This window comes from Camelus ferus, chromosome 8, assembly GCF_009834535.1.
Source record: "Camelus ferus isolate YT-003-E chromosome 8, BCGSAC_Cfer_1.0, whole genome shotgun sequence".
In the NCBI taxonomy this organism is placed as follows: domain Eukaryota; kingdom Metazoa; phylum Chordata; class Mammalia; order Artiodactyla; family Camelidae; genus Camelus; species Camelus ferus.
Window position 1 is genome coordinate 16271428 of NC_045703.1, and position 18362 is coordinate 16289789.

Sequence of the window (18362 nt, forward strand, 5' to 3'; positions counted from 1 at the left end):
ACTCGGGCACAGGTACCTGGCTGGATTTGCAGACTTTCCAAGGGGTAGACAGGTGCATGGACAGCTTTAAGACAATCAAATTCAAGGTCTCAACTTTCCTATGATGCTTTCCTAAAATTGGTCAGCCTGAGGACACAGCTTCCCTTCCTCACTTGCCCTTCGGCCATCACTCTTCTCCCATCCATCCATCCCTGGTCTCACTGAGGCACAGTGCTCCTAAGTTGTCACACAAAGGGAAGATTTGAAATGATTGTGCTGGAGGTTAAGAAAGGGAGTGAACTTAGTCGAGGGTAACACACAGTTTTTGTTAAGTAGGGCAGTTTCTGATTCTCTGCTTTCAACACATTAGAAGAAGTCCTAATGGAGTCAACAGCTGATAGATCATTAAAAATAATGATGGCAGATCGGGATGTGATTGCTAGCGTGAAATGCTGCAGGGACTTAAAGAATAAGCATCTTACTATAACAAAGCTCCATCTGTTCCCATCTACTAATTTATGTAACACGTTTTCTCAGCATTTAAGTGAAACTAAGTAAAAGAAGAGGGATTAAATCAATATTAAATCCTGTCTCATTTTAACAATACGTAACATAAATAATAAGTCATGGCACATGAGCTCCTAGAGGAACAGAACCAAAGCCACCCCATCTATCCAGCGGCAGAAGCAGGTGGAGCTTAAGCTACAGGCCCTTCATTTAAACTCGTCCCTTTCCAAAGCCTTGTCCCTAATTTTGGATTTATAAATGTTAGAACCCCAAATCGATATCTGATCTTACACCCACCTGTCAACAAAAAATTAAAAAATTTTGTCAAATCTTTATCTATATGCTTTCATCAATTATATAGTAAAATAATTATAAATGCAACTGAATCCAGAAGAAATTTCTTTGTACACATAAAGCCTACAGTCATAGGAAATAGGTAAAAAAATGAAATTTCAATTTATGTACATATTTTTGTTCCTGAGAAGTATTTTAGAGCAACCCATAGCAGACTTGCAGTATGACATAAATTAGATGAAAATAAGACTCAGCAGTGGGAAGTGGGGTGAAAATGTGGGTGTGTGGAGAACAGGGGGCCCCGTGACATCACCAGCTGTCAGGAAGAGTTTGTTCCTGAATTTGTAAAGAGTATTTGATGGGAAGTATTGAGTGTCCATGGTAGATTCCACTGTACACACAAGAATGCTCTAATTCCTATTTATTTTCAGTATCAGTATTTACAACTCACCAAAAGTTACATCTTCTCCAGTTACTTAAGCTTATGATGAAAAACTTTAGATGTCAACTGAAAAGCATGCAAGAGGGCACACAATCTAAAAATTATTTGAGGGATTAAGTTAGGAAAAAAAATTAGATGACTTTGGTTGTAAGCAATGATAATCTGTTGATTTTTACCTCTGGAAGAATAGGGAGCAGAAGCTGACATCATCTGACTTTCTATAGAAAACCCTGTGACTGCCGTGCAGAGAAAAGGGGTCGTGGGGAGGAACATGGTGTGAGAGGACCAGTTCAGAGACTTGCCTACCTCACTCCACACTTGGTCCATGTCTGGATTTCTCTTAGCTTTCTAAGAGGGAAAGAGAATTCCAGGCCAACAGAAGCTCAGGTCGTTCACTAGCAGCAGCATGACCAGAGCCCACAGAGCCAGGAGTGGGTGCAAAATGCCGTCCAGTTTTCCACATTTGGGCTCTGTGTTCCCTGGGATTCTTCCTACATCCTCAAAGAGCCCTGAGTGAGACATTCAGCAGAAAGGCTGAGGCTCTGTGGTCAGATTTCAAGCAAGTGTGAGAAGACTGGGGAGCCAAGGCTCTGGTTTCTCCAAAATCCTTGTGGCAATCCTCCTCAGTGAATTGTAGAAGGATGGTGCAGAACAATAAACCAAAAGGTGAGAAAAATCCAACTTTTCAGAGGTTTTCAGGCTCCTCTCAGCCCTGAGAGCCTTTGATGCCTCAGCATTCAAGGTTTTTATTTGATGTTCTCTCCGTAAGGATGGATGACTCTTGCAGTGGGTCGTGGGCTGGTGCTCCTGTCTCCGGATCACAGAAGGATTCTGTGCCTCCTGCTTTGTGCTGAGCTTCCAGGAGGCCAGAAAAATGACATCAGAGGAGTCACCAAAAAACCTGCCCCTCCAACATAGTCTGAAGAAAAGACCCTGCTCCCTAACCTTCTGATCCCTGTAAACTACCATGTCCCCCAGGAACAATTCTTCAAGCAGCTTCAGACCTTCATGTTTCAGGGAGAACATTCTCTCAGAGCCTTTGTGAAAATCAGATTTTAATGGGAATGAGGGTCTTATGTGTCCCTGAGGTGGGAGAAGGGGTGGCAGGCAATGGAGCAGGACATCTTACAAGATGCGGATTATGAAGTCAGTCTGGTGTGGGGTCTGAGTATTTGCATTTCTAGTAAGTGCCCGGGTGATGTGGTGCTCCGGCCTGTGAACAGCACTTCGAGCAGCAAGAACTAGGACTCCCTGCATCTTGAACTGTCTCTAGGTCACACGTTAACATGAAAGAAAGATCGCCTTTGGAAAGAGAGGGGAGAGACGGAGGGAGAGGGAGAGGAAGAGACATGGGGAGGGGTGAAGTCGCGGAAGGACTCACAAAGAACTCCGAAAGGACACAGGCACCAAGGAGGCAGTTGGTCTGGGTGGGAGCTCAGGGTTCTGCCTGGGGAACTGCCAGACACAACCTTGACTCTCTCTATGCTTCCTGACGAACGTGCTAACAGGAACTCAGAACTTTCGTGCTTGTGTTGCTTGAAGCATTGGGAAAAGAAATAGCCCAGTATTCCATTTGATTTGAGGAATGTGGGCGCTGTCTCCCCTAAGTTTGAAAGATGTTAATGGATCATTTTGTAAAGGCAGCTATGAGAAGAATAAGCAGGTTACTCTGTCAAAGAAACCCTGCTTTGTAGCTGTGTCTTCCGTCTAGCTTCTTTGTGAACCAATTTGTTCAACTTAAGAAACCCAGACTGATGAGGAATAAAATTTCCTATCACCAGTGGCAGCTGTAAAGATAATGGGCTGTCGTTGCTGTGGCAAGAAAAACAGTGGTTTGTTTCACCCAGGGAAGCAAGAACGAAAGAGGCAAACCTAATTAAGAATAAAAAGCTAAGAATCAAATTCAGAGCTAAAAATTTGGTTGCAGCAATAGTCTATTCTACAAATACCTGTGATGAATTCTATCTGCGGATGTCATAAAGAATTAAAAGTTACACGAAAATAGTTAGCAATAGCTCTGTTGATATACAATGTAATGCATGTAATGTTATACATTTATTATTTCTATCTGTTAACAAATAACATGAAATTGACCAGTGTCATTAACTGATCAATGTGTAGGCACACCCAAAATGAATACTTTACACGTAGTGCTGTCTTTTTTTTTTTTTTTTTTTTTTGCATTCCCAATGACCTCTTTGCCTCCTGTATCCATCAAGCAGCATTTACTGAGGAACTGCTCTGCAGAGGTGCTGGGTAGGACCTTAAAATATTAACATAGCTCACTCAATTTTCTATGATTAGAGTCTTCCTTCTGACTCTGATCCAGGACTGATTTCTCTGTGGGTGTGTCTTCTGTCGGAAAGCAAGTATCTCTTTACTTCCATAAAATGAAACATATGAGGAACTTGGGGCTTGATGTTTCTGATACTGCTAGTTAATTTTGCCTCCCAGACCCAGTAAGAGCTCCCCAGATTAATTCAACCCCTGCACATCTATAGATGGAAATGCTTAAGAGCTTGGTGAAGTGGTTTTCAGTTGTCATCACGTGCCACACATCACAGGCTAGAACTGAACCAGCTCGCTTGAGTCAGTAGGCTTGAAATAGAGCAGGTGACTGTGCTTTTTGGAATGGAAGCGAACACCTATTGTGATCGAGGTAGAAATCAGTAAACCTCTTCAACTTTCACATGTAAGGTGAATTGAGTTTAGGATTCAGCCAAACAAGATACTTTGCATTTTTTGGAGCTACCTGGGGGAATTTATTAGCAGCTACCAAAGATTCTTTCCTGTTGTTTAAAGAAGAAGCCATGGGAATTTTTTCATCCATGGGAAGTGGACAGCCACTGACGGCTGTGGTGTGACTGAACTCCACAGTGATTTCTGGGAATGCTGTTAAGAGTCCTGTAATGCTGTCTTGGGGTGAAAAACTGCGCCGTAACTCTGCTGGAAACCACAGTAATTGTGTCATAAATCCGTTAACCCCTCTGCATTATATCTTGGTAAGCACTGCTCATTTGCACCTCTTCTGCACTCAGATGTGCCTCCGAGTTTCCCAGCATCAGACGTTATTGTTGGACCGGCAATGAACTACTTAAATTTATCAAGTGGGCTGGGGAGGGTATAGCTCAGTAGTAGAGCGCATGCTTAGCAGGCACGAGGTCCTGGGCTCAATCCCCAGTACGTCCATCCAAAAATAAATAAAACAAAAATAAATAAACAAACATAATTACCCCCCGCCCCCAAAAGACAGGAGAGAGGATGTGGATTGTGATGTGGAAAAGTAAAATCTTAAGTCATAAATCAGCTCTAATTCCTGACACGGCAGTCCTCCTGTGCTTCTTACTTCATAGCAACAGGAGAATTCAATACTGGGCTTCGGCAAGGATGCAAAAAAGAGGTTAAACCTGAAGGCCAAGGCTTTCTGGTGACTTGTTAAACACCCTGATGGTTCTGTGTAACACAGGACATGGTTTTCAAACATTTTAGAGTGCATCTCTTCCACAGCTCCGAATGTGTGTTATCCATAACTCTCAGATCGGTTGGCTGATTTTTATAACTCTTCATGACTGAATGAGAGAATCTGGAAGTTCTGGGCTGAAGACAACTTCAGGATGGATGAAAGGGAAGGATGCAAAGGACAAAAGGCTGAACAGGCTGTCTCTTTCCTTACCTCTCAATCTATAATAAGCTTGAAGACTGGCTAAAATCTGTTTCATGGATTCTTGTGGACAGACTTTAATCCCAGTTGGGAAAAATGCTGATCTTTTGGTTCGATGCTTTGCCAAATCGAATATTCGTCTCATGGTTGACATTTTGTGCATTTTTGCCGTCTTTTCGGTTGTTCTGATTCTCGGGGCATTGTCTATGTCTTTAGTTTCAGAACGGTATATTTTAATGGAGAGATCTGTAAAAGAAAGATTGATTTCCTGGTGAATATAGATATTTGTGTGTGACAAGTGAAACACTTGATAAATGGGTGGAAAAAACCCTAAAAGTTAGAATCCTCTGCTTTCTGAAAGTTCTACTTTGGTGCAACTACCAAATGTGATATTCCAATGACAAAGCATTTGCAGAAATCAGGGAATAGCAGAATGAGCTGATCAAGTGTGTTTTTTTTTTTTTTTTTAAACCAACTTCTTGAATCATCTTGCCTTTAGGAACTGCCAAATGTTGAAATCATTTCCCACACATCTCTCTAAAAATCACTCTCCACTTAGCACTCAAGCCTCCCGAGAGATGCCTCTTTTGATAGACATTATAATTCAAGTGGGGAGTGATGGAGCATTCTGGTACCCAGAGGTATACTCTTGATGACAAAGCGGAGTGCTTCTAAAAACCTATGGGAAAAAAATGCAGCAAAACAACCTTTCTGCCTATTAGCTGCAGCCCTGGGGTTCCTATGTGGGTGGGACTCTGGGGGTGGCAATATGGTGGAAAGTGATTTGGGGCAAGGAATGCCTTTGAGTTTTATTCACAGAGCAAGCTTGATATTTTATGTGGAGTGGTGAGCGGAGGGATGAAGGGGGAGGTCAAAGAGAGGGGGTTGCCAGAGGGTTTAACTCCCGGAGCCATTCACCCTCCTGACACTGTGGAGTCTGTTAGGGTTAGATCTGGACTTCACTTTTTGTGCACCTCTTATAAAAATAACTTATGTTCACTGAGTACTTTTTTATTTTGAATTTTTTTTCATATGCATTATCTCAAATCGCTCTCACAAAAGCTCTACTGTATAGATGAAAAATACTCTTTTTCTTGTTTACCACCCAGTGGGGCACTGAGGCTTAGAGGTGTCAGAGCGTGATAACAGCGTGGCCAGATCGCCATTCCTCCTCTCCCACACTGTCTCTTTCCTGTTAGCCATTCTACCATTTAAGAAAGGAATTATTGATGAGCAGTTGGGACCACTCACTATGGCACCTTGGGACCACTCTCTATGGCACCTTGGGGCCACAAGCAGGTGGCTTACAGAGATTTATGTTCTCATTTACTAAAAAAGAAGGCTCTCCAAACCCCTGTCTTCTGAAATGTGGTACAGACGAGGGGATCAAGCAGAAATCCAAGTAGGTGGCTGCAGAGCAACTCAAATCCTGCTGCAAAGCATAAAAATTCCCCCTTCCTTGGGGGATGGGGGTGTGTGGACAGCGTCTGGGTGGGATCACCTATTCGCTGTCACTTTGAGGAGGCTCAGAATTTATCGTTTGTGGACTTTTGAAAGATGGCCATTCTGGTCTTCGGCAGTGATACTTTCTTAGGAATCTCCAGAAAAGAAGGAGCTGAGAGATTCATTTGCTCACCCAGGCACACACCAGAGCAATACATCATAATCTCTGCAACACGGGCTTCAGCAACTTTTTTTTTTTTTTTTCCCCAAAACCAATTTAATCTAGAAATTCTTTTTTTTTTTTTTTAAATTGAAGTATAGCTGATTTACAATGCTGTGTTAGTTTCTGGTGTAGAGCATAGTGTTTCAGTCATACTTATACATACACATACATATTTTTCTTCATTATTGGTTATTACAAGTTATTGATTTTAGTTCCCTGCGCTATACCATAGAACCTTGTTGTTTATCTATTTTATATATAGTAGTTTTTATCTGCTAATTTGAAACTCATAATTTGTCCCTCCCCATCCCCTTTCCCCTTTGGTAACCATAAGTTTGTTTTCTATGTCTGTGAGTCTGTTTCTGTTTTGTAAATAAGTTTATTTGTCTCCTTTTTTTAGATTCCACATATAAGTGATATCATGTGATATTTGTCTTTCTCTATCCGACTTACTTCACTTAGTATGGTAGTCTCTAAGGCCATCCATGTTGTTGCAAATGGCATTATTTCATCCTTTTTTGTGGCTGAGTAGTATTCCATCACACACACACACACACACACACACACACACACACACACCTCACAACTTTTTTATACAATTATTTGTCGATACATTTAGGTTGCTTCCATGTCTTGGCTATTGTAAATAGTGCTGCTATCAACACTGGGGTGCATGTAGCTATTTGAATTAGAGTTTCCTCTAATATATGCCTAGGAGTGGGATGGCTGGATCATATGGTAACTTTTTTTAGTTTTTAAAGGAATCTCCATACTGTTTTCCATAGTGGCTGCACCAAATTACATTCCCACCAACAGTGTAGGAGGGTTCCCTGTTCTCCACAACCTCTCCAGCATTTATCATTTGTGGACTTTAGAAAGATGGCCATTCTGACTGGTGCGAGGCGATACCTCACTGTAGTTCTGATGTGCATTTCTCTTATAATTAGCTATACTGAGCATTTTTTCATGTGCCTGTTGGCCATCTGTATAGGCATCAGGACCTTTTGAAGGTCTCCAGGTGATTCCAATATGCATACATGTTTGGGAACCACTGTTTTGTGAATCTGTAAGGAAACCTTCAGCTGAAGAGTTAAGATAATCCACCTCAAACTGGCTTAACCAACAAGGAAGTTATTGTCACACCCAAAGGAAAGCTAAAGGTAAGAAATGCCTGGTGAAGTATAGCCCTGGTTCTGCCTTCTGCCACCCACTCATTCTCCTTACTCAGTCCTCTCAGGTGGTGACTTTACCCATAGGCTGGCTTCCACCAAATTAAACACGCCTGCCCTCATACATGTTGAAAATAGCCTTTCCCTAAAGTATGGCTGATCTATGCCATGTGCTTGGACAAATACCAGTTGCCAAGCTGTTTGGCTTGAGCTGAGTGGTCACAGGGCAGGGGCCTGGGTTACCCTGAGTTATCCTAACTCACTTGTATCTTTATTGCATTTACTGATTTGCTGTATCCATCAGATGCCTAGGATGTTTCAGGCCCAGTGTGGTAGACAGAGGTGAGTTAGGTGAATAAATGTCATGGAACTCGTGTGTAGTGCTTGCTTTCTCCTGCCTTGCACAACATTTGTCATAAGTATACTAATTCCCTGCTTTAGGCTGCAAATACCTTTGGATTTGCAAATACCTTTGGATTTGCAAATACCTAGACTTTTAGACTGTAAGTATCTCTCTTTTATAATCCTATCCTCTTCCCAAGTCACATCGGTGCTTGCCTAGCACAATGTTTTGTACACAATAGATATGTAATATAAATTCATTAAGTGAATTAATGAAAAATTTCTGTGGATATAGTCATGGGTCTTTTATAATATATGCAATGAGTTAGATTCGTTTTAGAAACCATTAGGCCATGAAAAATAGCATCACAGTCCTGCCCACCTACGTTATTGCAACCTCCCTTAAAAATTTCTCCTCCTCTCTGCAGTGTCTAAAGTCTGAGGCTTTGGATACAGTCATCTTATTAAAGATAATATCCTAGGTGAAAAGACAAATAAAAACTTCCTTCATGAATGAAAACCAAAAGAACAGAAAGGAGATGGCTTATACACAAAGAATAACTTAGTGACGTCAGTGTCCCCAGAATCTTTCAATTTATCCAAGAGTAAATAAACAAATAATAAATGGAGCCAATTAAAAACATGAGTCTCAATGGGAAAGACTATTAATGTTGCCTGGCTCTTTAGGAAGGCAAGCCCTCCACTCTCTTGCTCCCTAATTATTGTACATGACAGGCACAACCATAACTAGGGTGAAATCCAATTCTTGGCCTTCGCCTCACCTGCATCCTCATACTGAACATGGCTGTAGAAGAACAACCATCAAGGCTCAGTTTAAATTTAGGATCTTTCTGACTGGATAAAGAAGTTATGGTATATTTATACAATGGAATACTACTCAGCCATAAAAAATGCCATTTGCAGCAACATGGATGGAACTAGAGATCGTCTAAGTGAAATAAGCCAGAAAGAGAAAGAAGAACATCATACAATACCACTTATACGTGGAATCTTAAAAAAAAAAAAAAAAAAAAGAAAAAAGGGACAGTATAAACTCAGCTACAAAACAGAAACAGACTCGCAGACATAGCAAACAATCTTATGGTTATTGGGGAAAGGGGGAGGGAAGGGATAAATCTGAGAGTTTGAGATTTACAACTGTTAGCCACTATACATAAAAATAGATTTAAAAAGTTTCTTCTGTAGAGCACAGGGAATGATGTTCAATATATTGTAATAATCTTTAATGAAAAAGAATATGAAAACGAATATATGTATGTATATGCATGACTGGGACATTGTGCTGTACACCAGAAATGGACACATTGTAACTGACTGTACTTAAATAAAAACAAATTTAGGATCTTTAAACAATATCACACTGCTTTTCCCTGGTCCATTGAAATTCTCTCTTGGAGAACTACACACATCTTTTCTCAGATTTCCTGTACTTCTTGCCTGTGCTCGCTCTCAGCTGATAACCTTGCTTCACATTTTGCTGAGAGCTGGAGGAACCAGAAGATAGCTTTTCAAATTTCCAGCACTGCCTCTGCTCACTGGCGGCGTCTGCACACAGACACTCGCTTTTCCTTCTGTGACTATTTGGTGTCTGGTCTGCGCGCCTGTGTAAGGCCAGTTCCTTTACTTACGCACTAGATTCCATCCCTTTCATCTGTCAGGGACGCTCTTCCAGATGCTCTCCTTTCATTCACTTGCATAATTGCTTTCTCTCTTTCTACTGGACTGTTCCAATCAGCCTACAAACACACTATTATTTTCCCCTTCTATTTAAAAGATTCTTTCTTGATACCATTTTCCCTCTAGTCATTGACCCATTTTTCCATTTACACGTAGAGCAAAACCCTTTGAAAGATCTGAATTGACCTCTTTTCTTAAAACAAAGCAGGGTCCTGTATGAGTGAGGACGCATTCCTCTGATATCACGTGCAAAGCTCCCAGCATTTCCCTCCTTCATTCTCTCCTCTCTTTGCCTTCCTTCTTCTCCTTCTTTTTTTTTTCTTCCCATTTTGATGTTTGCAGTGTGCTCGAAGAGCCTGGTGCATTCAACATGCTATTGTGACCCTTCACCAGAAGGTGTCGCTATGCAACATATAATACCCTGACAACTGACCGTAGGAAAATCGAACGCCAATAATTACTTCTTTGGAATTTTATGTGTTGAGTATTGACATTAATTGATGGGGTGGCGGTGAGGAAGGCGGTGATTTTGCACCAAAACAGACCATTTGAGGAAGGGCCGATGGTGGGATGCACTCCCATGGAGCTGGGAGTGTCTCCTGAAAGATGGGAAATAGCTGGTGGGAAGGAAGGCAGTGTGTCCACAGCAGGGCAGCTTTCAGCGGGTGAGGAAGGTGGTCGACCCTGCAGATGTAAACTGAAGTTTAGGGGAGGTTATAGCTCAGTGGTAGAGTGTGTGCTTGGCGTGCACAAGGTCCTGGGTTCAATCCCCAGCACCTCCGTTTAAACAAACTAAACAAACAAACCTAATTAACCACCCTCCCCCCACAATGAACAAACAAACAAAATAATTAAAATTAAATAAATTGCAGTTTAAATTAACTTTCTTTAACCACTCAGTCTGGAGCTGACCCAGATCCCGTCACCCAAGGTAACTATGACAAGTTTGGAAATGTTCAAATGTATATAGAAAGGGAGATGAATGAAACAATCATTGGATTCAAACAGTGAATTCAAACACTACATTATCCTAAGAAAAAGTCAAATCCGGCCAAGGGTGGAGGGGCAGGAGAGGCAGGAGAGGCAGCTCTGAAATAATGGGCTTTCGACCGAAGTCATTTATTGTGTTGAAATTGCATTGCCTGAGCATTGCCTACACCTGTCTTCTAGTTAATGTGAAGGCTGGCTCTTCAGTCAAAAGTGTCTTTTCTGCTCTAGGTTCTAGGCTGGTGGCCACATGGCCTTGATGTTGACTGGCATTCTGGTCACATCACTGACAAGTTTATTTTTTTTTCCTCCCTGTACTGAGGTTGGCCTCCAGTCATAGATTGCTTACAAAATTTCCATTTCAGGGCTCAGCCTTGCCCGTGATTTGGTCCCTTTCTTCCGTATGTATTCAAGTGCGTCCTTATCAACCTGTCTGGACCACTCTTCACCAGACACTGTCTTCTAAGAGAAATAATTTCTAGCCATCTAACCCTGCAGGCTTACAATCTAGGATTACTGTACACATACAGTGACGATAACAGACAACAGGAAAAGAAGAATGGGGCTTTCACGGCAGCACCATTATGAGAGAAACGGCCGCTGGCATAAGCACTTAGTGAACCACTATGTTTTCCTAAGAGAAAAGGCTGCAGTGCCCTAATGAATGAATGAACAGGAAGTGGAGACGACAGTTACTGGAAGTCCTACAGAGCAAAAATCTCCATTTGAAGAACGGAACTCCATAGAGAGAAAGTGGATAACAGTTCAGGACCAAATCAATGACTGGAAGGTTTTAAAAATAATAATTTAACCTTGCATATGCTTTCTGGACCTTCCCCCCAAAAGAGTGAGCAGTTGCAGGCTTTATGCTCAGCTTGTTTGTGATCTGTTACATCCCAGTCCGCCCCGTACTTTAGTAGAAATGCTCAATTACCCACCTGAATTTTTTTCTCTGAAGAGCAAGGGCAACTAAATACACATCCTGCTCAACATGCCTGAACCTGCTTCAGAAATTATGCGGATATACCGAGCACCTTGTTTAATGCTGTTCCAGAAAATTGCATGGATTTTAAGCACACTGTCTTCTGCATAATCAAGTGGAGAACACAAGAGCTTCTACATCTTGTTTCCCCACCTCTCTTCCTACGTGTAGTTCCCAACGGACTTCCTTGATGCCAGCCAGTGCAGCAAGCATGTTGGAGTAAATGACAGAAAAGAGGACCATAGAAGTTAAACTCCAGTGATTTTCTTTGAGGAAATACGAAGCGAATAAACTCTCATGATAGCATACAGACTGATTACCAGTGATGGAGGGGATGGCTGCCACACCACTGCCTTCTCTGAGGTTTTTGAAACTTGGATGCCATCACAGCCTCCCTTACCTCCACCACTGGCATATCGTTCAGCAACACAGCTCCCTGCAGAGGATGAAAATCAATGCTGTCTTCTCTCAAAGAATCAGAGCAGTTGCATTATTTTTCTTCTTATTGTGAAAATCAGGTTTAGCTGTTGCATTTGCTATGTCAGAAGGAAAGGATAAGGCCCGTGGAAAACCTTTACAAGAAATAAAGTTGCCATGTACTGTTTCCTTTTTTAAAAAAAATTATTTATTTATTATTATTTTTTTTACTGGAGGTACTGGGGATTGAACCCAGGACCTCGTGCATGCTAAACATATGCTCTACCACTGAGCTATACTCTCCCCTTGCCATCTTCTATTTTCTATTCTATTATAGATTTTTATATATATATATGTATTGAGTCCAACTTTCACCTCACTGCACTTAAAGAAAAAGAGGAAGAAGCTAGTGTTCAGGTGAGATGCTGAGAAATTTTGCTGAGGGCATATGCAGGTTGGTGAGAACTGATGTTGAAGAGAGAAGTAGAAAAGAGAATGGGGGTGGTCTCTTTTGTGTCCAGGGGTGAGCAGGTGGAGCCCTGAGCTCTTCATGGCCGGCAGGTGACATGGAGGGGACAAGTAGGAGTCCAGCAGGATCGTGTCCTTAACTGTACATAGAACAGAAATGTGTGCTCTCTCCCCACCCCCTTCATGGGGAGGGTGTTGAGAAGGCAGGGACTGTTCTCAAGCAAGACTGGCCTCTCTGTGTCCTGAGAGAGGAGAGAAACAGACTGCAGCATTTGTCACTGGGTGGCCTGAAGGTCTCAACCACACCGCCTCCATCTAAGGCAAGGAATCGCTTCACGAGGCAGCCATTTGGCTGAGACCCATTCACAGCCGCCTGCTGGTTCCAGAGGCACTGCTCTTGCTGCGACTCCAGACCCATGGCAATGCCCTTGGCTCTCACGTGCCCTCAGGGTCTGCAGTATTGTGTCAGAGGTTTGCAGGAACCACAGGATCAATACTTAGCTTCTTCACAGAGGGCAAAATTTACTTGAGCATTTTAGCAGAAACTTGAAACTTGAGGACTGTTAGTGATTTTCACATGAATACATAAGCAGAATCAGCAAGATCCATTGTCCCTCCAAAATAAGCTGGCCTTGAAAGTTAGAAGAGTAGGATATTTCTATAAGCTATGATTAGCTGTGAAGTATATTTCTTTGGAGAATAGTGAGTGGAGTCGGTTTAGCTGTGGAGGTGGAAGTGAACAGGATGTGAAACTGAGGCGAGAACAATTATGCTAAAATTGCTGGCCAGCCAAGCTAAGGCTTGTTTTCTGGAGCTGACAAAAAGGAAACAGTGCTTTCCCCCAAAGCTGGACTTTTTAGTCCCCCTCAAATCATCCTGGGGAGGCAGGTACCTTCTCTGTATTCAAGTTGGACCAATCCCATCAAGCCACTGCTAATCATCTCTTTCTTACATTAACTTAACTTCAACTAAACTGCTTCCAATTTTTAAAATGTATATATATATATGTATGTGTATATATATATATATATATATATATTTATATACTTTTTTCTTTAATGGAGGTACTGGGGATTGAACCCAGGACCTCATGCATGCTAAGCATGTGCTCTACCAGTTATATCCCTCACCCTTGCTTCCCAACTTTTAACCCATCATGTATACGTTTTTGGCACCATCTCCATAGGTTTCAGGATGTGGAGTTTAAGTAAATACACACTTTATGAATAAGAATGGGATTTTGTGAATAAATCTGAGTTATGTAGATGATGAATTATAACTGTACCTCACAAAGGCATGGGGCATGACAATTTTCAGAGCATTTTTCCAGCCTGGCTTGAATGATATGGAAACCGAAGTGTTACGCTGGAGCAATACTGGGTCATTCACAGACTAGAGGCAGATTCCGTCCATGATCTGCTTGGAAATAGGTAGAGAGGACAAGTAGCAGGAATTCACAGAGACCCACTGAGAGCCTAAAAAAAAAATCCCCCCAGTTTAGGAGAAAGCTAACTTGAGAAGCTAGGGGTGCACTGAGGAAATGTCAGGGGACAGGAATATAGATTTACTTACAGGACACATTAATGATACATGCCAGCTGTGCTGGTTGCCGAAACATGGGGTATTTTTCTCCCCGTGATTCCTAGGGGTGCTACATGTTTGGAGCACTTTTATCTTGTTAGATTCTTACCATGTCTGAAGTACTCGTAACAGAATCAGCTCTAATTTAGCCCAGCATCTTTGTTTTCTGAATCTTCTGCTGCCCGTGATTCTAATATTACAAACCGTGAAACAACTACTCTTTAACTTTAGTGCACTCATGTAAACCTGATCTTGGAATATGCTGGGAGTTCTGAGTAAAGAGAATTGTGTATAAAGAGAATTGCATAACATTGATGCACATACTGCCACAAAAGAATGATATTTTAGCTACTCACAGGGAGCAGAATTGGAACAGAGTAAACAGGTTAAACAGCTAGGAAGCTGTGCCTTTCTTATGCATAAGGACTTATCACAGTTCTTGCAGAGAAGAAAGATGAACTTCATATTGCGTACCTGTGGGGCTGAAGTTACAGTAAGACAGTGCTGCCTTTCTTAACCTCTTCCTGAACTTGGGCAAATAATCTCTATATGCTTTAGATTTCTAACCTACAAAGGATATAACAATAATTCCAATGCCATAGTTTTGGGTTCATGTTTGCTTGTTATATAGCTTTGCTTTGTTTTGAAGAATTAAATGAGAAAATAGATGCCGAGAGTTTTGCAGAAGGCCTGGCACATTGTTAGCTGTTACTATGATCTAGTACCATTTTATTTTGAGATTTAGGACTAGGAATAGGATAGGAATAGGATTGTCTGATTTTGCGAATAAAATATAGAACACTCAGCCAAACTTGAATTTCTGATAAAAAAAAGTATGTAATTTTTTTTTCTAGTATAAGTATGCCTCATGCAATATTTGGGACACATTAAATATAAGTGGACAAAATATTTCTATTAAAAGACAATGATTGTCAGGTTGCATTAACACAATGTACTGTTTTAATGGACACATTTAAGGAAAAGATACAGAGAAGTTAAAATTTAAAAGGATGGAAAAAAGTTATATTATGCAAACACTAACCAAAGAAAAGTTGATATCCTACATTAATAGATGAAGTCAGAAGTATGCTGGTAAATGTTCAATAAACAGCTCTTGGGGGTGGATGAGAAGGTCTGAGTTATAGCCAATTTTCATGTATTAAAACTACCCCATGGCTGTTTTCAAGCCACTGATGTGCTATTGCTGAACACCAAGCTGGGAAGAGATGTGAGCAATTGGCTCCTGTAGTTAGTGTGGGCCACTTCCAGCACACCAGTGGATAAAGTCCCTTATTTGGCAGAAAGCACTACAGAGATGAAGACAGTTACATTACAAAGACGAAGACAGTCACATAAATGATACAAGTTTATAAGTCATTAGAGAAATGTAACAAGTTATAATTTTATGTACTTAATAATATAACCTCAAAATATATGAAGCAAAAGTTGACAGAACCATAAAAATGTAAAATCTACAATAATAGCAGGTGGATTTTAAGAGCTCTTTCTTGGTAATTGATAGAGCTAGCAGATAAAAATCTATAAAGATACAGAGGATTGAAACATAATTAAACTTGAGCTAATGGACATATGTGACATTATAAAATAAAAGTCTATATTTATGTTATATATAAAATATATCTTCTTTTCAAGCACAGGGAGAAGATACAAAAATATTGAGTACAAATTGGACTATAATGCATGTACATTATGTTCTCAGATCAACAGGGAAGTAAGCTGAACATCAGTTTTAAAAAACAACTGGAAAATCCCCTTATGTTTGGAAATTAAAGCAAAAATACTTATAAATAACCCATAAGTCAATAAAGAAATTATGCTGGGTATTAAAATATCTTTATCAAATGGTAAGAATAGTACACAATAAAACTTCTGGGGTATAGCTAAATCAGTACTTGAAAAGTAAACTTACTTCATTAAAATGACTATTTTAGAAAAAGAAAAAAGCTATTAATAAGCTAAGCATCTATCTCAAGAGGTTAACAAAAGAAAACAAAATAAATTCAAAGGAAATACAAGAAAAAAGTAAGAGTAGAGATTAATAAAGTATAAAAAAGAGGATAATAACATAAAAGAGAAGAAAAAGAAATATAAAAGCCAAAACTTTTTCCTTTTGAAAATACTAATACCAAAACCAAAAAACAACATTGATCAAGTTAGAAAGAGAAGACATCCTAAAGTAGCGTTCCTTCTGGATACAAGCCCAGGAGTGGGATTCCTGGGTCATATGGTAAGTCTATTCCTAGTGTTTTGATGAATCTCCATACTGTTTTCCATAGTGGCTTTGACACAACATTGTAAAATGATTATAAATCAATAAAAAAATGTTAAAAAAAAAAAGAAAGAGAAGACAGTTAATTACTACCAGGATTGAAAATAAGGACATCCTTATGTTTTCTAAAGACATGAAAAACTTAGCAAGAGGATATGAATAATGTTTTGTCAATAAATTTGAAATTTTATGTGAAATGGATAAGTTCTAGAAATATACAGCCTACCAAAATGAATATATGAAGAGGCAGGAAATCTAATGAGTATTATAACTTAAAAAAAATTGAGTCAATAGTCAAATATCCTTCCATAAACATAACTTTTTAGCTTCACTGGAGAGTTCTATCAAACATTTAAGGAAAAAATAACTTTATTTTCATTTAAACTCTTACAAACTTGACAAGGAAAGTATGAGAAAAAAATCATGGTTTAATCTTGCTTAAGAATTAAACATAACAATTTGAAATAAAATATTAGCAAATGGAATCCAGTAATGTGTGAATAACGGTCATGACCAAGTTGAATTTATCTCAGGAATGGAGGGCTGGCTTAATATTTAAAAACTGATTAAGGTAATTTTTCACATTAATGAATCAAAGGAGAAGAACCACTTGGCAATCTCAGTAGATATAGAAGAAGTACACAATACATTTCTATATTTATTCTTACATCATTCAGAATGGCCATCATTAAAAAGTCCACAAATGATAAATGCTGGAGAAGATATGAAGACAAGAGAACCCTCTTACAACTGTTGATGGGAATGTAGTTTGGTGCAGCCATTATGGAAAACAGTATGGAGATTCCTCAAAAGATACTAAAAATAGACTTACCATATGATCTAACAGTTCCACTCCTGGGCATATATTCAGAGGGAACTTTAATTCAAAAAGATACATGCACCCCAGTGTTCATAGAAACACTATTTACAATAGCCAAGATATGGAAACAACCTAAATGTCCATCGACAAATGACTGGATAAAAAGGCTGTGGTATATTTATACAATGGAATACTACTCTGCATAAAAAAGAATAAAATAATGCCATTTGCAGCAACATGGATGGACCGGGAGATTGTCATTCTAAGTGAAGTAAGCCAGAAAGAGAAAGAAAAATACCATATGATATCACTTATATGTGGAATCTTAAAAAAAAAAAAGATACAAATGAGGATATTTGTGAAAAATGACACAAAACAGAAACAGACTCACAGAGATAGAAAACAAGCTTATGGTTACTGGAGAGAAGGGAGAGGGAAGGGATAAACTGAGAGTTAGAGATTTGCAGATACTGACTACTATATATAAAATAGATAAACAACAAGTTTATGCTGTAGAGCACAGGGGACCATATTCAATATCTCATAGTAGCCTATAATGAAAAAGAACATGAAAAGGAATATATGTATGTATATGTATGACTGAAGCATTATGCTGTACACCAGAAATTGACACAACATTGTAAACTGACTATACTTCAATTAAAAAAAAAAACTCTTAGGAATGGAAAGGACTTTTTAAAAAAAACTTGATACAGGGAATTTTCAAAAACAGAATGAAGTCTAAAACAAACATCGTACTTAACGCTGGGCTGTGAAAACATTCCCTCTAAGATCAGTAACAAGGAAGGGATGCAGGCGATCACCAGTTTACTTTAACACTACATTGGACGGCCTATGAAGGGCAGTAAGGAAATATAAAAAGAGAAAAGATACAAAGCCTGAAAAGGAAGAACTCAAATTTTAAAAAAATTCATAAATGATATAATTTTTAAGCAGAAAACTCCAAAGAATTGCTAGTGAATTTTCAGAATTAAGCTCATTCAGCAAAGGTACAGGACAAAAAACCAATTTCTTTCCTACATAGAAAATGGAATGAGA

At 39.7% G+C, this 18362-nt stretch overlaps 1 protein-coding gene across 1 annotated transcript in view; it reads right to left on the reverse strand.

The window, feature by feature from the left end:
• The window catches only part of IMPG1 (interphotoreceptor matrix proteoglycan 1), a 101386-nt gene that overhangs the window by 73160 nt on the left and 9864 nt on the right, over nucleotides 1-18362 (reverse strand). Inside the window, 1 exon segment of the mRNA XM_032485438.1 lies at nucleotides 4896-5129. Within this exon segment, the coding sequence (XP_032341329.1) occupies nucleotides 4896-5129 (234 nt within the window).